Source organism: Miscanthus floridulus, chromosome 1 (genome assembly GCF_019320115.1).
Source record: "Miscanthus floridulus cultivar M001 chromosome 1, ASM1932011v1, whole genome shotgun sequence".
NCBI lineage: Eukaryota > Viridiplantae > Streptophyta > Magnoliopsida > Poales > Poaceae > Miscanthus > Miscanthus floridulus.
The window spans coordinates 159,958,904-159,980,050 of record NC_089580.1 but is presented as its reverse complement, the minus strand read 5'-3'; the positions used below and the strand labels follow the sequence as shown (position 1 = coordinate 159,980,050).

The window sequence follows — 21,147 nt, the reverse complement described above, 5'->3', positions numbered from 1 at the left end:
TTTCTATTAAGGAACAGCAGACGAAGAAAACTCTTCTCAAAGGCAGATGTGAGAAGGGTCTCTATCCCTTGAGGTCCCCGAATAAACAAATGCTTGGTGCCACACGGCAAGCTCTTGGTGTCACGCCATCGAGTTCCCTATGGCATGCTAGGCTAGGTCATCCTTCGGCTCAGGTTGTCCAGCAAGTTACTAGCCGCCATAAGCTTCCAGTTTCTAGAGTTTTGAATAATCTTGTTTGCAATGTTTGTCAACAAGGCAAATGTCATCAATTGTCTTATACTCATTCCAGTACTATTTCATCGAGTCCTATGGACCTTGTGTTTTCTGATGTGTGGGGACCGGCGCCTACATCTGTGGGTCGCCATACATTTTATGTTAGTTTCATTGATGATCATACTAAGTTTGTTTGGATCTATCTTTTGTGTCATAAGTCAGATGTGTTTAAATGTTTCCAAGAATTTCAACAGTTGGTTGAGCGTCAATTTGGCAAGAAAATTAGATCCATCCAAACAGATTGGGGAGGAGAGTATCAGGCCCTTAATTCCTTCTTTAAGCGCATTGGTATAGTACACCGTGTCTCATGCCCACACGCACACCAGCAGAACGGGTCAGCTGAGAGGAAACATCGACACATAGTTGAAATGGGACTCACTCTTCTCGCTCATTCTAGCATGCCTCTGAAATTCTGGGATGAGGCATTCCTCACTGTTGTTTTTCTCATTAACCGCCTTCCATCTAAAGTGATTAATGGTGAGACACCATATGAACGCTTGTACAATCAAAAGCCTGACTATAGCTTTCTCCGTACTTTCGGGTGCGCGGTTTGGCCAAACCTAAGGCCCTATAATGCCCGGAAACTCCAATTTCGTTCCAAGCGTTGTGTGTTCCTTGGGTATAGTAACATGCATAAAGGGTTCAAGTGTTTGGATCTCTCTGAAGGGCGAGTCTATATCTCTCGTGATGTCACATTTGATGAACGAGTTTTTCCTTTCGCTGAACTCCACTCGAATGCCGGTGCCCGCCTCTGTGCCGAAATCTCCCTCCTTCTAGAAAACCTGTTAAACTCTAGTAGCACGTTTGGGGATGCAACAATACTTGACCATACTGTGTCTACTCCTAACCCTGTTGCGAGTTCTACTCGAGATTCTGATGATACAGGTGAAAACGGTGATCAAATTGCTGTACAAACAAGGGAGATACGACGTTACTTCATGCGCCCGGATGGCGACAAGACGGGCACTGAGAATCATGTGGGTTCGGCATCGTTAGCTGATTCTTCAGGTGGAGTCGCAGGCGAATCGCCCCTGGGATCTACACCGACAGCACCTGCGGCATCCATAGTTCCGCACTCTGCGGCACAATCCGGAGCGGGGGAGACCAACTCCGGTACGGCTTCAGGTACGACGTTAGGTACGACTGATATTGACACTGGTGGATCTTCTGTGCTGCCCACTTCTACAGTTCAAGGTGGACAGCGACCTGTTACACGTCTTCAAAAGGGTATAAGCAAGCCCGAGGTGTTTACAGATGGCACTGTCCGATGGTGTAATACTGCGGTGTCATCTACAGGAGAGCCAACCGCAGTATCTGAAGCTCTCAGTGACAAAAATTGGGTAAGTGCAATGAACAATGAATATCAAGCCTTGCTTCGGAACAGAACGTGGCACCTAGTGCCTCGGCCAAAAGGTAAAAATATTATCAATTGTAAATAGGTCTATAAAATTAAGAGGAAGGCCGATGGCACCATTGACAGGTACAAGGCTCGTCTGGTAGCCAAAGGATACAAGCAACAATATGGCATAGATTATGAGGACACGTTTAGTCCAGTTGTTAAAGCTGCCACTATACGTCTCATTTTGTCTATTGCAGTGTCAAGAGGTTGGTCACTGAGGCAGCTAGATGTACAGAATGCTTTCCTCCATGGAGTGTTGGAGGAAGAGGTGTATATGCAACAACCACCTGGCTACACTGATAAGGTACATCCTAGCTATGTTTGCAAACTAGATAAGGCCCTGTATGGTTTGAAACAGGCGCATCGGGCATGGTATGCGAGACTATGTGGTAAGCTAGAACAATTGGGTTTTATTCCATCAAAGGCAGACACCTCTTTGTTCTATTTCAACACGGGTGGTTGTACAATGTTTATCTTGGTTTATGTGGATGATATAATAGTTGCCAGTTCCTCTCAAGTAGCAACCGATGCGTTGTTGAGGAATTTGCAGTCAGACTTTGCACTCAAAGATCTTGGTGATTTGCACTATTTCTTGGGAATTGAAGTGAAAAGTTTGGAGGACGGTCTACTGCTCTCCCAACAGAGGTATGCGTCAGAAATTCTCACCAAGACAGGAATGAAAAATTGCATTGACACTCCTCTTAGTACTTCGGAGAAGCTAAGTATTGAAAGTGGAAATAAACTTGGGACAGAGGATTCAAGCCGGTATAGGAGTATGGTTGGAGCCCTACAGTACCTAACTCTCACAAGGCCTGATCTTTCCTTTGCAGTAAATAAGGTATGCCAGTTCCTTCATGCCCCTACTACTGTACACTGGAGTGCAGTAAAAAGAATATTGATGTATGTGCGCGGTACGTGTGATACTGGGTTAAAAATCAGGAGATCTAAATCTATGCTGGTAAGTGCTTTCTCAGATGCAGATTGGGCTGGATGCATTGATGACAGGCGGTCCACAGGAGGTTTTGCAGTATTTCTGGGAAGTAACTTGATCTCCTGGTGTGCACGCAAACAAACTACAGTATCACGCTCTAGCACCGAAGCAGAATACAAAGCTCTTGCAAATGCAAATGCAGAGATGATGTGGGTTCAGAAGCTTTTGCAAGAATTGAAAGTTCCTCATCCCCCAGCTGCTAGGCTGTGGTGTGATAATCTGGGCGCCAAGTATCTCTCAGCTAATCCTATATTCCATGCTAGGACTAAACATATTGAAATTGATTTCCATTTTGTAAGAGAGCGGGTTGCTCAGAAGTTACTTGATATCAGGTTCATCAACACAAGCAATAAGCCGATGTCAGCTTACAAGATGAAAGAGTTTCGGTTCAATCTCAGCCTTACCGGTGGCTGAGATTGAGCGGGGGTGTTAGACGATAGAGTTGTTAGCCTATTGTTAGCCTAGGTTGTTAGGCCGGGCCATGCGCCCAAGACTGCTGAACAGCATGCATGTAATCTCGGGTTGTTAGTGGATCTTGTAGACCAAGTATAGAAGAGTTCTTATTGTAACAAACTCCTCTGTATGTGCCACGGAAGAGGCTATTCCTTCCCTATATAACACGCAACCTGGAGAGACCGAGGGGCTCATCCTGTTCACCCCAATCTTCAGTCCAGACAAATGAACACAAGGGAACAAGGCTCAGAGGGCACTAGACATTTTTAGTGGAGCCTAGTCTAAGACACTTGCAAGCGTACACCGCATGCTCCCAAAACTTGTATAAGTTTTTACAAGTGGTTTTGGGGCCTTAGTTTTTCAGTGACCCAACTCACTCCTCCCTTAAGGGTCACGGTCTCTTTATAATGTAAGTGCTCCTACCCCTCCTACAATGGATCAATATGCACAGATGCTCATGGATTGTAAAGAAAACTCTAATGAAGGTCGTAGATGATAAATTTGGTGAGATTTATGCTAAATTTGATAATATTGAGGGGAAAAAGTTGGATCTGAATATGCTACTTTACCTCAAGATGAATCTAGGAGCAGATCAACAACACTTGCTAGTCAACCTCTTTATGGGATGCCATTCAACTATTATGAAGGGCAAGAGAGACATGCATCAACAAGCCGTCTCAAACTGGCCAATTTGGCCAACGAATCCGAAACAACTAATTTAGGATCAGTGAAAATCACACTTACAATTGTCACCTCTTTCTGCTTCTACAAGCAAGTCAGATCTCGTCTGGTCTCTAATATGATGAATTAAGGAACTGCCCATGAGCTTAGGTTGGGCTGATGAGGGTGGCCATGGCTGGATTGAGGAGGTGATGGAGGTGGGATGTGGGAGGAAAGGGAGTATGCATGGGTCTTGTATGTTAGTAGTAGAGAAAGACATCATAGCAGGTTCATTTGGGGGAATACAGAAATACAATCGTCTATACGTGAGTCCAAAGTTGTCTAAAATATCGAAAGTGGCATAGTTCAAGTAAGGCACGAATTATAATGAGATAATTCCAAAATATGTGAATAGGCTTCTAGACCAGATGGTCGGAGCTTCGTGAGGCACCCCTCAGGTCCTGAGTTCGATCCCCCTCGGGGGCGAATTTCAGGCCTGAGGGTACAAAAATCTCCTCGTCTGTCCCACGCTAAAGTACAGGCCTGTGGCAGTCCCGTCTCACGGGGATGCGGTGCCGCTGTATATGGGTGGGGCTGGGGTTCGGGGATTTTCTCAATCTGCGTGAGAAGATCTTCTTCTTAATGAAATACCCGCCGCGGATCGAGTTTTATAATAGCAGATCTCCAAACTATTTATAATGGCATGGTTTAAATTAACACATGATGAAATGATTATTACGACAACAAGAAGTTGTGTTTCATTGGTCTAGTATGATAGCTGATTGTTTTCGCTATAGAATAGGCCTTTTATTGTAAAGGAAAGAAATATTTAGGGATTAATTTTCTTTGGTTTCTCCTCTCCTTCCAGGCTGCCGCCCCCTTCTTTCTTGCACCTTCTCTCGCTGTCTCTCTCATGCACCGGCCCTCCTTGGTCCATAAACAATCCTTGCGCCTCCCTAGGGTAGACCCATTACCTATGCTTTGGCAATGGTCATTCAAAATATCATACAAGCTAGCCGAAAATATCTTCCTTAGAAACTATAGCCGGTGGTGGAATTAAAGTTAACCTAACTTCTTAGCTAACACTTTTTGTGCTAATTGAATTGTATTTTTTTCCTAAGGTTTTCTTAGCCTTTTTGGCCAATCTGTTACTTTTATGTTGGCTATCGCTTGTATTAATATGGGTTGATGTAGTGGCTTCCTCTGCACTGTTGGGCTATAGTGTTGACTCAGGTTGAACATTAGGTAGAGGTTTTGGCAATGGAGCATGATATGAGCGATGAATTGGTTGATGTCTTGTGTCTCGCTATGCTCCTCTGGTAGAGGTGGAGGCGTGGACCTCCATAGCTTAGTTTAGGGCCCTCAATGTCTACGTTGTTCTCTTGTATGGAGTGGATAAGATTTTAATGAACATCAGGAGCTGTTGAAAGACCTTCTGGGTTGTGTTGATGACTAAATTGGGTCCAAGTCACTTTCAGAATTGACCCACAATAGTTTGACCCAAATACGAAAAACTCTATAGAGCGACATAAGAATAGTACCATATCGGTTTTCCAACATGATAAGACAGCTCCTACTCTTTATAAAATAAGCGGTACATGCTGATTGAGACATCCAACATCCGATCGATATTTTACAATTATTATATATTAAAAATCATTTTTCCCAATCTCATGCCATTGTTCATACCTCGATCCGACTAGCAAGGATGGCGTCCTAGCTTGCGGGCTGACCTAGGGCAATCCGACGATGTCCTTGCCCTGACTGGATCCCTCCCGGATGAGAGCTTCACCGTTTTCTTTGCTAGTTTGCTCGTAAACTAGCCATTCTTCGTTACGTAAGTGATTGGTTCTGTTCTTCACCACGTAAGTGTGATAGTTATCAAGTGCATTCTTTCGGTCCGTAGCGACCCGGTCGATCTAGTCCTAACTGGTGTGTGACAGATCTTCGCGTCAACACACTTTTTGAAGCTTTACCACCTTTTGAAGCTTCACCTAAAAACAGGTTGTCAACTTTATCTGGCGTGGAACAAGTAGCTCACAACTCGACTTAGGCCCCGTTCGCTGGTCTGAAACTTTTACTGGAGTCGATAAACGCTGCCTGAAAGTCTGAAACTAGATAAGGCTGCAACATAGCTTGTGCGATTTCTGAATCTGTACAATCGACTCTAGTGACTGAACTGTACACCATCATAAGACATGTCGATCAGTTTCTATTTTGTACAATTAACTCCTGTACGATCTCCTTTCATGTAAATCAACAAAATTTGGCTGGTGGAATGGTACAAGGGACCTATCCTTTGGATAGTTGGCGAGGGAGCAAGCATCAAGAAAGCTTGCCCACTGCTGAAAGAATTGCTTATACACAACAAAAAGAACCAAAGAAAGGTGTAGAGCTAACCTACTCGAATGAACAAAAGATCACTGTGTAACCCCCTACACTAAGCTCTACTCACTGTACTCATTTGAACTTCTGGATGAGTTACATCATGGAAATCTTGCGACTTCTCCATTTCTCTTGCAATCTGGATGTCACTGGGGATGAAATACTCACTGAAGGCCTTTGCGGCAAAATGAGGAATCATCCCAACAACGGTTACCGCAAGCAGCAGTGCCCAGAACAACCCAGTTCCCATCACCTTATAGATTGCCCTGTCATACAATTACCGATTCAGTAACTGTGAACATACTTTCCATATGAGTGTAGAAAACAGATAGAATGCGTGCTTACCAGAAACCAGGCATGATTGGTATAGAATCTATGATCATGACGCAAATCCATGTCGCAGCAATGCTACCCCATATTGCCACATGTGTAATCCAGTTCCATCTGATGACATCCATTGCCAGGTGAATGTTAACAAGAATAACCACAGATAGTGTCCATAGGTCTCCGAGGCTGGAACTGTCAATTACACTCTTCCTGTATGCAAGGTAAGGGATGAAGAAACATGCAAGGCTCTGCCAGACGGAGTCTATCATGATGAATATGAATAGCCTCAGGTTGTAATTCTCCTCACGCTGCCCTGGGCCATAGAGTTGGGGATACTTCAGCAATGTCCGGCGGCTGAGATCCTTATCGAGAATGGCAACAACAATAGTAGGGACAGCAGTATATATCACGGAGTATAGCACGCTGCTCCACTCAGTTATTGCTGTTGTCAGGGTGAAACCAGTGTAAAGTACATACCTGAAATGGTTAAGGAATTAATATGTGTTCCTTATGCAGACTGAACCAAGTAGTAGTAAGTATGGTAACGTGCTTACCAGAATAGCACAAAGACAAAAGTAGCATTTCTGTAGAAGTTATATAGGATCATGTAGGCCATCCTCTGGTAGTTCCAATGGCCATGAACCAACAATAGAGGAACCAAAAATCTGAATTGCCCCATGGCAAAATCTGAGGCCATTACAGCTTGCCTTCCCTCTTGCCCACTGATGCCAATGCCAACGTCAGCCATTTGAATCATGGATACATCATTTGCACCTGAAAATGTGCATCTTTTCAGATTTTTTACTCGCGAAAAAAAAAACATAGATGAAGTTCTGAACTAGAATATAACTAAAGAAGGCGTACCATCTCCAATAGCTAGAGTCATGTCACTTGTTCGCTTCTTTATGAGATCAACAATACCAGCCTTCTGAAGTGGAGCTACACGACAGCATAGGACGACGTCGCAAGCTATAGCGATTTCAAAAAGCTGAAAAGTTGAAAATTCATGAGTTGCTGACAATAGAATTTACTCAGTTGGTAAGATTTTAGTATGATAGTATACCTTCTCGTCCCAATCCATATCGAAAATGTAGACAAGGCTATTACCATCAATAATCAAAGCAAGGGGCACCCTAAGTTGGGGGTCTGTCGAGAATGATTGGTATTTGTTAACCATGGCGATTGCATCTTCTAGACTCTTCCTGCATGAGTCTCTTGAGCGACTGTTAATTACAATCTGTGTCATGTCCCTTGTCAAAAGCTTGCAGGAATAGCCGATGGAGATGGCAGTTTCTTGCTTGTCGCCTGTTAACACCCAAACCTTAATCCCTGCTTCCCTTAGTTTCTCAATTGCTTCAGGTACTCCATCCTGCAGCTTGTCATCAATTCCAGTGGCACCTAATAGACGCAAGTTCGTCTCGATGTTGGCAGCCACATTGCGGAGTTGGTTTCCTCTTCCTAGTAGTGCGGTGCTAGCCTTTTCATAAGCCATTTGCCACTCCTGAAACTCTTCTTGGCTAAGTTCCCGCATACCAATGACAAGTGTTCGCAGACCTAATGACGAATATGAATGGAGATGCTTCTCTGTTGATTGGACAACATCTGAATTCACAGTTTTGTCAATGACTCCAAACATCGAACTATCTGCGCCTTTTACAAACAGCTTGACAGACTTATCAGGGCAGCCAATTATAACAGACATCCTCTTGCGATCACTGTCAAACTCGTGAAGACCAAGGACATCATATCTGCAAATCAAGTCCAGTAAAAAGGTAATTAATTAAGCAAATATTGTAGGAAATACGAAAGGCCGGAGACACAAAAAAATGCTAAGGTGAAATTGAAAAAAATGGTAACAAGGACTAGTCTTATACATGTACAAAGGCAGTAGGCAAATCCATCATCCATGCATTGCAAGACAAACAGGAGTCATTCAGGGTACAATGCTAATTCAAGTAGTAGTTGAAACAGTTTTCCGTCTGTTCCAGAACCAAAGACACCACCAATTGTCTGCAGTCTGCACTACAGGCCCCCAAAACAAGATGCAAGCAACGGCCACAAACAACAAAAGTTTGTGACCTACTAAAAGACAGAAACCAATCGTAGCCGGGAGCAATGAAATCTCCACTTCCCGGTGTCCCTATTTCTAATGCTGTTAATCTGTGAATCGCACCCCACAGAAAAGTGTCAATCAGTGCCTACATTATCTATCGCAAGAAGAATGTTTCAGTCAAATACCTCAGCTTCTCACCAAGGACGTCGATAACAATGTGGCCCGATGTTCGTTCGACTAGCACAAAGCCATATGCAGCGGCGGCAGAGACCAATGCCTGCTCATCTGGTGACTCGCCTTGGTAATCAATCACCTTCTTCTTAGGGTCCGGACCATCAGCGATCATGGGAACAATGGTGTTGCACGTTGCCAGGGCGACAAAGAACTCTCGAGTCTGCGTCCCTTGCTCGGTATCAGCCCCATCCCTGATCAACTTCACCAGCTCCGGATCGGTGTTCACCGATATTTTTGGCGCCCAAATCCGATCACCCTCTGCTATGAATCAAAAGTAATCAATTGCCAACGATGGCTCTCCTAATCAAAAGAATTGATGGGATAAGGGAGATGCCATACTACCAGGAGGCCGCTGCCGTGCGATGTCACTGTAATCGATACCGTCAACGCTTGCGCACCGGAACTCCATCTTATTCTGCGTGAGCGTGCCGGTCTTATCGGAGAATATGCACTTAATCTGGCCTAGGTCCTCGTTGATGTTGAGAGCCCGGCACTGGAACCTCGAATTGGAGGACTCGTCGTACAGCCTCGTGTCTCGGATCATGAAGTAGGCCTGCCCCAGCCTGACGAGCTCCATGGAGATGTAGAGCGAGATGGGTATCATGATCTGGAACACGATGACCGCCATGAGGTAGATGAACACGATTTGGGCCGCGATGCCGTAGTAATTGTAGTTCCGGTAGTCATTGTCCTTGTCGCGGCGCAGGTAGTCCTTCTTGTGAAAGAACTGCGCGAGCTCGAGCCCCTCCTCGTGGGTGTGCAGCCAGACGCCGGAGAGCGCGGCGACGATGGAGCAGAGCACGACGAGGATGGCAGAGAGGAAAAGCGTCTCGCGGTTCATGTGCGTCTCCAGGCGGCTGCGCTTCTTGGGCGCGCCGGCGTTGTTGAGCATGGCCTTGGTCTCCCGCCCCGCGTACACCACCACGCCGACTGCCCAGGCCGTGTTCTTGAGCTCGCAGCCGCGCAGCACGATGTTGGACGGGCCGAGCGGTATCCGGCGGGTCTCCCCTTCGAGCTCGAGGTTGGCCTGGAAGCCGTAGATGTTGCGGTTAGGGCGCTCGCTGCGGATGACGGCCCCGGCGAGGCGCTCGGGCGGCGTGGACAGCGTCTCTTGCTTGGCGTAGCGCGTCTTGAGGTTGGACTCACCGTCAAGGTTTAGCGTCTGCACGTAGGCGACGCCGGTGGGTTCGCTGGTGGCGAGGAGGACCATGTCCGCCGGGAGCGACTCGTCGGACACGACGCGCACGACGTCGCCGACTCGGACGTGCTTCCACTCGGTCGGGACGAACTGGGCGCCACCGCCCCCGGGGGAGAGGACCGCGGCGAGGCGTCCGTTCTCGGCGCGGTCGGAGCGGTGGCGTCGCCAGTCCTCGTACGCGTCCTTGACGGCGGTGACGAGGAGGACGAAGGCGAGCGGCATGACGGAGGCGCCCCGGCCGAATACGGCGAGCTGGGGCAGCTGGTTGAGCACGGCGATGGCGAGGAAGTAGACGTAGGCGAGGCGGTGGAACTGCTCGAAGAGGTTCCGCGGCAGGAAGGTGAGAGGCGAGTACTTGGCGGTGCGCACGGCGTTGCCCGCGAGGTCGAGGCGCTCGTTGGTGCGCGCGGAGTCGCCCACGCGCACCACGCGGGCGTCCTCGTCGCCCAGCTCCTTCTGCGACGCCGACATGTGCCGCGACGACCCGTGGTCCTCGGCCATGGCGGGCGAGCGCGAGGTGAGGCGTAGGCGCTGCTGACCGGGCGCGGCGTCAGACGAGCGGGAGCCGCCGCGGAGTCCCAGCTCCCGCGTTCCCGGGCATGCCGCTCCCGGCGCGCGCGTGAAGGTCGGGTTTTGGAGCGGCGGGTCGGGGTCGGGCGACGGTCGCCTTGTTCGGGCCTGAGCGAGCAGGGGAGCGGAACAGGGGAGGGAGGGAAACGGGCAACGAGCAGAGTCTGGCGGAAGACGAGTTGGGTTTTGGCAGGTAAAAGCAAGCGTGGAGGAGGAGGCGCCGGTGGTTGGCCGAGGCGGACGCCTGGTAGTAACTAGGGTGTAAAGATTGGATTTTCACCAGGGCGCCGTTACTCCGGCTTCCGCAGGCCGGGGAGGAGGAAGCGAAGCGCAGACGGAAAGAAAGGGAGAAGTGGATCGTTGGAAATGGTTTTGGCCATGGCGTTTAAAATCTGGCATAGACTTTTATTAAATTTATTATAGGCCATATGATGAATTGATGATTATATAGTGCGCGGCAAATAGGATATATGCTTTTAGATATAAACATCTTAATCAGTGGAGCAAAGTGTTAGCCAATGTTTTTCTTTTTTCATTGGATGTTCTTATATACTCCCTCCGTTCTAAATTATAAGATGCTTTGATTTTTTTTTTGTACATCTATTTTACTATGCATCTAGATATAATAATACGTCTAGATACATAACAAAATGGATAAACCAAAAAAATCAAAACGACTTATAATTTGGAACAGAGGAGTAGAAAAATTACTCACTTTGTCACGCATTGTACTATCATTTACTATGAATGAATTACCCTGCCATGTGATATTAGCTGGGGTCATCTGTCATCATGCTTTAAACAGCTCCACGTCTTAATCATAAACCGTTCTAAGGAAAAAAAAAAGAAAAGGAAAGAATGACAGAATTGCATTACTTGCACGGCAATCACACAAGGTTGTATTGTACTTGTACTACGAAAATAGGATCTCTGACTTGCTGACTTTTGCCGTGCCCGCACGCACGTAGGTACTTCTTTTTCCACCATTTTGAATTCGATTCGAAATCACGGCCAGCTAGGCTTGCGAGTTGCGATCACGCTAAAACAAGTTGACGTGTATAATATCCGGGCCCCATTATTCTATCAGTAGAGAATCTTGTCAACGAGCTGCTCCTAATCCACACGATAAGCCACGCACAAATCTTCCATTAAGCCGCCGGGTCGGGGTCAACTTGCGGACAAGCGGCTTGGGCAGGGAGCAGTTGACATCAAGCCGCCTTCCCTCTAACTACTAGTAAGGCTTGACTGAAAGGGACTTTTTCCGCGCATAAACTACGTCCATTAGCGCACTATAAATATCTTGTTCGCTTCGCTGATAAGTCATAATTAAAAGTATTATTAACTGATTTGTTGTGAGAAAAAATACTATTTATTAACTAAAAAATACGACTTATATGCCTAGCGAACTGGACGAAACTTCGTGGCGGGTCATCCCCATCCCTCGTCCGCTTCTAGTACCGGCCGGATCATGCATGCATGAAGACCGTGCTTGCGCCACTAGACTGGACCTTCGACGCCCTGTCCAAGTCGCATGACCGATGCCACGGGCCATGCATGATATAGAAAACGTGCAAGCTCTTGGCAGAGCTTGCATGGTTCTATTGGTTTCTGAAAAAACAATTCCAGCTGATGGATGACTGAGATGACAGTGTGGTATTGGTGAAATGTTTTGACTTTCCGGAGTATCGTTCTAAATTATAAATTATTTTGACTATTTTGATATATTTATTTTGCTATGCATCTAAATAAATAATATGTCTTGATACATAAAGAACCAAAAAATAATCAATAATTTGTAACGGAGGGAATACGTACTAACCATGACCGGATCAGAGCGTGGCAGGCTGGCTGGCAGCAGTGCCTGACGTTTTCTTGGCACCTTTGATAAGGGTGTGTTTAGTTGGGTGAAATTTAGAAATTTGGTTACTGTAGCATTTTGTTTTTATTTGGCAATTAGTATTTAATCATGGACTAATTAGGCTCAAAATGTTCGTCTCGCGATTTCCAACCAAACTGTGCAATTAGTTTTTTTCGTCCACATTTAATGCTCCGTGCACGTATCGCAAGATTCGATGTGAGAGCTACTATATCATTTTTTAGGAAAAGTTTTTGGAACTAAACATGGCCTAAAAAGGAAACTTGTGCTTTGAGTGGTCCGGTGATGACTGATGACTACTGGTGTGTGTGTGGCAGAGAAATACGTAAAAAAAAATTCGAGCCATCGCGATCGATCGATGCAGATTTCGTGAAACTTGGATTGGAGGATACTGGTGTGTTGGGTCAGGATGAAGGAATGGGTCGGCAACTGATAGATACGGAGCACAGTATATATATCAATTAGTCACAGTAGGTAGGTGTACGTACTTGCCATAAAATGAACGTGCACTGTGCGGACTTGAATTCGTGAAGAGATGTGGCACTGTAGGCATCGTCCTCAACTTCAGAGTTTTGGACGGTTGGGTGGACGACCGACCGAACCCCACTACGAACTGACCACGCCATATCCTACAGCAGTATAGATTTGATAAAAAAATCCATCTCTGCTCTGCAACGAGAGTTTTATGATTGGATTTTTTTTTATCTATACTATCCGTGGATTTATTATGCATGCATATAGGACGATGAATCAGAGCTTGCTTGTACGACGATGGATTGAGCTAGTAGGAGAGGACAAAATAATGTGCCATTTCTTTCCTTTCTTCCTCTGAAGATTTCCAGGAAAACGGCAGACATTAGAGTACTCGTACTCCATATATTGTACTAACAAACAGGCTTGTACGATAGCAGCAGGTTTGGCGTGAGGAAAATTCCATGTTTGTTAAAATATACTCCCGCTGTCCCAGAAAAATTGTGGTTCAAGCTCTCGTCCATTGTCCCACAAAAATTGCCGTTTTAGACCCTGGTCCCACCTGGACAAGGCTGTAGGCCTACTGCTTTTGTTTCTCACCTTCGTTCGCATCCAAACGAAACATACCAACGTGGAGGTGCAGCGGTGGTTCCCCAAGCGGATCGACCGATGTGGAGGTGGAGCGGCCTGAAGCCGAGGCGAATCCGGCGGCGCCTCCCGAGCAGGCCAGCGTCGATGCGCATCCCGAGCGGGCCCTACTCCCTTCCTTCTTCCTCATCCACTGCCCTGCTGAGATCCAGTCGCGGCCATGGTTGAGATCCACACCCAGCCGTCGCGCGAGATCCATGCCTGGTCGGTCGCCGAGATCCATGCCCAGCTGGCCGCGTGCTGCTGGGCCGTCGTCATCGAGGTGAGGCGGAGGCGCGCTGAGGCGGAACAACTGTCGGCGTCAAGGCGGAAGCGGATCTGCCAGCGTGGGGACGACCATCGTCAAGGAGGTGGTAGCCGGCGTTGAGGCGGACGGCAGGACGGGACAGGGCGGCGCCCCCTCCTCTTCTCCTCCACCGGCGGGAGGCGTAGGGCTTGGGCTCTGGGCACGACAGGCGTGTCGGCGACCTACATCGAGATGGGGACGGGGAGGAGAGCAGGATAGAGTAGGAGTATTCTGGTCTTTTCTCTTACTCGTTGGTATTCATGCCCATTGCTAGAACGACGTTCCGCCTGTTCGGCTGGCTGGCAGGGCTGGGCTGGTGCTGGCCATCCCACTCACGCGGGCACTGTTTACATGAACAGTATCTTCTAGTTAGAATAATATTTTTTTTTCACAACAATTCAGCCGGAACAATATTTTGACTTATTTTTTTCAGGCCAACCGAACAGCCTAATTAATTTTGGGACGGAGTGAGTATATATCCTCTCGTCTACTAACCAACGTTGATCGCTACATTGGAGAATACTCCCAGTTTGTTTGTTTGTTGGGTGTTTTTCTTTTCGTTATTAAGTGCGTCTTTGGGTTTCTTGTGAATGAAGTTCATGCATGTTTGACGAGAGGAAAGTCCATCTGCGGAGTATCTCTCCGATCCGCGTGGTGAGTTGTCCAGAATTGACCAGCTAAAAACAATAGTAGAGTGGAAAAAGACAACCCTATGATGAAGATGTGATCAAGGAAAGGATCTCTTGGAATCATGCGGTGGTGGCTGTAACACTAATTAATCTAAACCAAGTCAAACCTGCTGCTAAAAGGAAAACGGGAAGCCTGGACTCCTTAACGAACCAGGGCGCTGGAACAAAGTTAGCCTTGTTTAGATGCCACCCAAATTCTAAGTTTTTTTACTTTCTCTCCATCACATCAATTTTTAGCTGCTTGCATGGAGTATTAAGTGTAGGTAAAAAAAATAACTAATTACACAGTTTAGTTGGAAATCACGAGATGAATCTTTTGAGCCTAGTTGGTCCACGATTGGACAATATTTGTCAAATAAGACGAAAGTGGTACTATTCATCGGTTTGAAATTTTTTCGCAATCTAAACGAGTCCTTAGGCGTCCACGTGCTATCAGAACTGAGAAGACAGACTTGTAGGAGTAGTGCACCACTAGTAGGTTGTTGCAGGGTTACGCTGCGGCCATGGCCTCGCAACGCGGTCAATGGCTTGACCTTGTAAATTCTCTCCTGTGAATCCACTGCAGTTGACACGCCACGGGTGGAAGTGAAGACTAATCAACGTCGGGTGAACCATGCATGGCAAGCACGGTAAACTTGCCTAGTCTCGCCGGAGCCTCGCTCCGTCCTACACGGCACGCCAACACCGATCGACCGAGCGGACGGCACAGTTAGCGCACGATGCTACCAAAAGTCTTGGTCCATCACGCCGGCGGCCGGCCCGCCGGCCACGCACGCAGCACGGCAGCAGGAGGGTCCCGTAGCGCGGTGAGTGGTGGAGCGCGCGCGACATCTGGCGCCCGGCGGCCGGGTGACGCAGTCAGAGGGGGGCCGCCGGCCGCGGCCGTGCGCGTCAGTGTCCGTGTCCGTGTCGCGCGCGGGGCAGCCAGCGTCCAGGCCACAGCTTGGTTGGCAACAGGTGACAGGTCCTAGACATCTGGCCAGGACGGGGAATTTTTTGAAACCTCGCGGTCGCGAGTCGTGACTCGTGGGCGCCGTCCGTCTGGTCTGGGGCCTGTTCGTGTTCGGGGTGCGGGGCGCGGCCGGCAGTGGGGGCGCGGATATGGCTTGTGGAGCACGGGAGCATCCCGGCCGTCTGGTTCCCATCGGCCGCCCGCACCCGCACCGCACCGAACAGTCAAATCCTGGCCGCGCCACCCGAAAAGGCCGTGCTGGTGGCGTTGTTGCCATGGCCCGTGGTCCCGTCGCCGGGCCGGGTTTGACTTGTTCAGAACTTGGGAGCTCCTATATTTTTCAGATTTGTTACGTGATGTACTGTAGTATCATCCAATAGGGCGCCATCAGCCGATGATGACGGGCTGCGCGCGGCCGTGATATGATAATCGTGGAAGCAAACTAAAAAAGTACGGCTTATAAGCCACGCGAATAGTACCGCACGCGCACATGTGAATGGCACACGCATCCCGTGTGCTTTGGCGCGCCTGGGCTCCGCATGTAAGCCAGTAGAAGCTTCGCGAGCCAATCTGGGACTGGATACGTTGATGGCCTCCACTCCTTTTAGTCTTCGCTCCTCGCACATGTCCATTAATTGAGAGGATGGTGATGCACTTGTAGATGGGGTTGAAACTTGATAGATTTCGTGATCATTTCATCGTCTAGTTTTCTCTATCGGAAATGCACTTCTAGATGGGGTCGAAAGATTTCGGTGATCATTCCATCGTTTAGTTTCTTTTTTCTATCGGAATTGATTGCTGAAGGCGTGGCCTGCGTGCGTGCTAGCTAAGGGGTCGTCAACCTGTCAAATCCAGCGCACCGTTCTCGCTCACCTAAACGTGCCGAGGTGCTGATCTGATACCTGGAATTGCAACTACGTGTGGTACATGCAAACCAAAACTATGCATGCCCGCAGCGTCAATAGGCTACTAGCTGCAGGCTTCTGATTTCTGAATTGAATTGTACTCCGTAGGAGCAAGTAACAGCTGGGCCCGGATACTGAAGAATAAATATATAATCCTCGTCACTTTCAGACTTGGCTGGCGTTAGAGGCTAAAATAAAGCTAAAGGTCGCTAGTCTGAATCGTCTATTCTCTCTGCCGATGTGATGCCTCATGCCTGATGGAAGCCGACGGTTTTGGCTGTAGTACTCGTATAACTAACTAAGCCGCCTGGTCGTTCCCTAGAAAAAAGCCCTAGGGGCCAACCAAATTCTCGTTCCGTGATGGCCGGCGGCTTTGAGCCACCGCAAAGCCAATTTGCTACTACCAACCAGCAACTGCTCCACAGACAGAATAATAACACTGATTTTGCGTGTCGCCATGCTAAAAAGATGTTCAGCGTCAAAGTACAGTGCCCCTGCCCTGAAAAACGTGGTGCCCCCCGGTGGTCTGTGCACGGCAGACCAGCGAACTGGGGCGACGATTTTCATTGGTCAGTCACTCTCGATCTGCCGGTGTGCAAAACCCTGACGAGGCTAATCAGCGTAGAATCCATGCGCATGCATAGGTCTCCTATCGCTGATCATCACAAATGCAGTAGAAACGTACTACGTATCAGGCCGGACGGGCCCGAGTTTTGGTGACACCATTGGGGGGAGAAACATATTCCTCGTATTTTTGTTTCCCCCTTGTCCTATGCGACGCCATCAATCCCGACACCTGCCTACGTGTTGCTACCAATGATCAACCCCATCGCGCCGCCCTATTATGCGCTACGACGAGTCTTAGCCTTGTTATCCAGAACAACATAGAACTGGACAAAGAGAAACTAAAGGTGCAATCACCAGCAGAACGGCAACGCGATCAACTCGAAAGCAAGCAACAAGCAAACAAACAATTCACCAAAACAGAACAGCAATGTAATAGCAGCCAACTGAAGCAAGAACGGCACGTACCTTTGCCTGGAGCCGAAGACGTCGACGATGATGTGCCCGGAGGTGCGCTCCACGAGCGTGTACCCGTACGCCGCGGCGGCGTACACCAGCGCCTGCTCGTCGGGGGACTCGCCCTGGTACTCCAGCAGCCTCGCACCCGCCGCGGCGGCGTCGACCGCGATCGGCACGATGGTGTTGCACGTCGCCAGCGTCAGGAAGAAGTCGCGGGCGCGGTCGGCGTTCGCGCCGGCCCCGTACTTGAGCAGCGCCACCAGCTTGGGGTCCGTCTTCACGGCCGTCTTCGGCCGCAGCACAACGCCGTCCTCCCCTGATCAAGGCGCAAGCGCAACACAGAAAAAATCTCAGGTTCAGAAATTTTGGCACTGCACATTTGCTGAAACTGAGAAATGTTTGCATTGCTGTTGTTTCTGTCGAAACATGATTTTTAAAAAATGAATCTCATGAATCATGACATGGTTGACAGGCGACAGCAAAGAGTACTGCTTAAGCAGCCTGACGCACTCATTAGGCCGGGTAATTGCTCTGTCGACCGTGTCAGGCTCTAAGTCCAGGAAACTAATCGAAAGATGACGATTCATCACTATCGACTTATCGAGACATCGGAGTATGATAGATTAGATAGATATGTGTTGGATTAGTTGGAAGGTTTGGTAATTCCTATCAGATAGGGATGTCAGCTAGGGCAATTAGCGATCGTGGTTGGACCGTGTGATCATTGGCGTTGCAAGGGAAGGGATGATCATTGATCAAGGACGGACGGTCAAATGCATGACAACAAAAGCTGCAGCAACCGCATGGCCTTTTCAATCCACTCCCTGTGATTAAAAGAAGTGACAAAAGCTTCAGAAATCTCAGCTTCGTATGCATTTGCCTTTGTCACTGCAGGGGCCAGGGAGAGGCTTTTGCCCGTGTGGGTCGAAAAGTGCAATCGAAGGCTTATTCAAACAGTGACAGTATCGATTACGGTGAACAGTGTAGCATGATTAAAGCTGCGTATATATAGGTTACAGATTGCGAAAAACTGGTTCAAGATTGTGGATCGTAAAAAGCTGACGAAAGCTAGAGGGAGATGACTTGTGAAATTGTCACAACCTGGACTGGATAGAGATTATTAAAAGCTATCGGCCTGTTTGAATTTGAATAAGCTAGAAGCCGCATTTCACAATCTCTAGTTGGTCCAAATGCCGCCGGTAGTTATAAAAGACAATTTGTTGGTCAGCGTTATCAGAACCCTCATTCTATCGGATTTCCAAGCCCGTGCGCTGGGAATGGAGCATGGTGACAATTTTAGCATTGCAACATACAAGTGTCAGCGAAACAGAGTGTTTTTTTATATAAAAAAATAAAATTATGTTTAACAATGCTAAAACCGCCGACCTCGGTGACTAGTCAACCAGACTGAATGAATGAGAATATTTGTTCAACTGAACCAAATAATGAGGCCAAAAAAAAAAAAAAAAACTGAACCAAATAACTGAATGCTGCTTACCGGTCACAGAATGCCCGTCGTCGGCGTCGCCGCCGCCGGCAGTGTCGCCGAAGTCGGCGCCGTGCACGCTGGCGCACCGGAACTCCATCCGGTTCTCGGTGAGCGTGCCGGTCTTGTCGGAGAACACGTACTTGATCTGCCCCAGGTCCTCGTTGATGTTGAGCGCGCGGCACTGGAACTTGGCCTGCCGCTTGTCGTCGAACATGTTCTTGTCCTGCACCATGAAGAAAGCCTGCCCGACCCTGACGATCTCCATGGAGATGTACAGCGCGATGGGTATCATCACCTGGAAGGTGATCACCGACTTCATGAAGGTGAAGGCCACCTCGGCGCCCATCCCGTACCAGTTGTACGTGGCGTCCGGGTCGTCCTTGACGGAGAAATCCCTCTTGCGGAAGAAGGGGATCACCCCGAGCTCGTCACCGTGGTCGCCGAGCCAGATGCCAGCGAGGAGCGACACGATGGCGCAAAGGAGGAACAGGACGACGGCGAGCATGATGGTCTCGCGGTTCATGTGCGTCTCCAGGCGGCTGCGCTTGGACGGCGCCCCGGAGCTGTTGAGCATCACCTTGGTGTCCCGGCCGGTGTAGATGGCCACGCCGATGGCCCAGGCCGTGTTCTTGAGCTCGCACCCGCGGAGCACGATGTTGGAGGGGCCAAGCGAGACGGCGCGGCGGCCGTCGAGGTCGACCGTGGCGAGGAAGCCGTAGATGTTGCGGTTGGGCCTCTCGCACTTGATGACCCCCGCGAGCGCCTCGGCCGGCGTGGGCATCGTCTCTTGCTTGGCGTACCGAGTCTTGAGGTTGGACTCGCCGTCCAGGTTGATGGTCTGTACGTAGGCGACGCCGGTGGGGTCGCTCGTCGACAGCAGCACCATGTCGCACGGCAGCGTCTCGTTGGCCACCACGCGCAGCACCTCCCCCACCTGCACCTCCTTCCAGCGCTTGGGCACGAACACGCCGCCCACCAGCACCGACGCGGTGCGGTTGTTCTCGTTCTTGTCGGACCGGTGCCGCCTCCAGTCCTCGTACGCGTCCTTCACCGCCGTCACGCCGAGCACGAACGCCAGCGGGAGCACGGACGCGGCCGGCGTGAGCACGCCGAGCTGCGGCACCATGTTCAGCGCCACCAGGACGAGGAAGTAGAGGTAGGCCACGCGGTGGAACTGCTCGTAGAGGTTCCGCGGGAGGAAGGTCAGAATGGTGTACTTGGTGGTGTGGATCGAGTTGTCGGGGAGTCCGGCCGGCGGCGCGTTCGTGCGCTCCGCGTCGTTGATGTACACGAACCGCGCGTCCTCGTCGCGGAGGTCGCGCTGGGAGCCGGCGCGCTCGGACGCGGACCGCCTGGTGGACACCCGCCCGAGCCCGGCGGGGGTCCCCGACGCGGACTCGTCGCGGTGGAACCGGAAGCTCTCGAGCGACGACGCGGTGGACTCGGCCTTGGAGCCCGACCTGAGGTTATTGGTTGCGAAGGTGACGGACGGCGAGTCGGCCATGAGGGACCGCAGCGACCGCGACCGCCTCACCGAGTTGGCGGACGAGTGCCTCAGTATCGGCGACGGCACCGGGTCTGGCAGCCTGGTGGGCACGTCCATTCCTGGTGCTCCCGCCGCTTCCTCCGTCTGTTGTGACGGCGGCAGCGGCGGCAATGGCCGTTCCGGTCGCATGCTGGTGCGCTCTTGCTTCGTACTCGCTGCCGCCAACTAAGCAGCGCGGCGCGCAGATAAGATTGGAATCAGCGAGGTTGTGGAACAAGAAGGGATCATCACTTGATTTTGTCCTGGCTGGAGTTTACAAGAGACGTGGCCAAGTATTTGGAGTGGTCGCTTGGTCGTTTGCAGGGGATTGGCGGGGAGTTCGAAGGGGAAGAGCTTTAGCGCGATGCTCTGTTGGCTGTTGCTTGCGGGAGCGGGAGAGGAGAGCTCAGGGTGTGGAGAACCACGGCACGTGGATGTCCTGTGGAGTTGTGGTGCAGGGAGAGGCAGAGGTCAGATCAGAGGTGTGCGATACTAGGGATGCGGAAGGTAAAAGAAATCCAAGAAGAAGTCAGTGGATGGCTGGCGGGCGTAACGAATTGACCGGAATGCGTCAGCGTTTGATTTTGCGCCTGCCCTGGCTGCGCGTGGACGCGGTTCACGGCATTTCAAATAGCGTTGGAAATTTGGCTACCGTAGCACTTTCGTTTTTATTTGGCAAATAGTGTTCAAACATGAACTAATTAGGCTTAAAACGTTCGTCTCGCAATTTCCGACCAAAC

At 49.5% G+C, this 21,147-nt stretch overlaps 1 protein-coding gene across 6 annotated transcripts; it reads right to left on the bottom strand.

Moving 5' to 3' along the window:
- Window positions 1-5,928: 5,928 nt before the first annotated feature.
- Window positions 5,929-20,876, bottom strand: LOC136545434 (phospholipid-transporting ATPase 1-like). 6 transcript variants are annotated; one of them, XM_066537458.1, is made up of 7 exons: window positions 18,892-20,871; window positions 17,403-17,709; window positions 7,552-8,236; window positions 7,353-7,476; window positions 7,043-7,262; window positions 6,507-6,965; window positions 5,929-6,427 (listed from the first exon to the last, which is right to left on the bottom strand). In XM_066537458.1, the coding sequence occupies exons 1-7, from the start codon at window positions 20,555-20,557 to the stop codon at window positions 6,217-6,219; spliced, it is 3,672 nt and encodes a 1,223-aa protein (XP_066393555.1). In that variant the 5' UTR covers window positions 20,558-20,871; the 3' UTR covers window positions 5,929-6,216. The 6 variants fall into 6 exon arrangements, with proteins under 6 accessions (XP_066393555.1, XP_066393562.1, XP_066393571.1 ...); XM_066537465.1 differs by lacking the exons at window positions 17,403-17,709; window positions 18,892-20,871 and adding exons at window positions 8,727-9,036; window positions 9,115-11,184 and having other exon boundaries at window positions 5,934-6,427; XM_066537474.1 differs by lacking the exons at window positions 17,403-17,709; window positions 18,892-20,871 and adding exons at window positions 8,727-9,033; window positions 9,115-11,181 and having other exon boundaries at window positions 5,934-6,427.
- Between the last annotated feature and the right edge of the window lie 271 nt (window positions 20,877-21,147).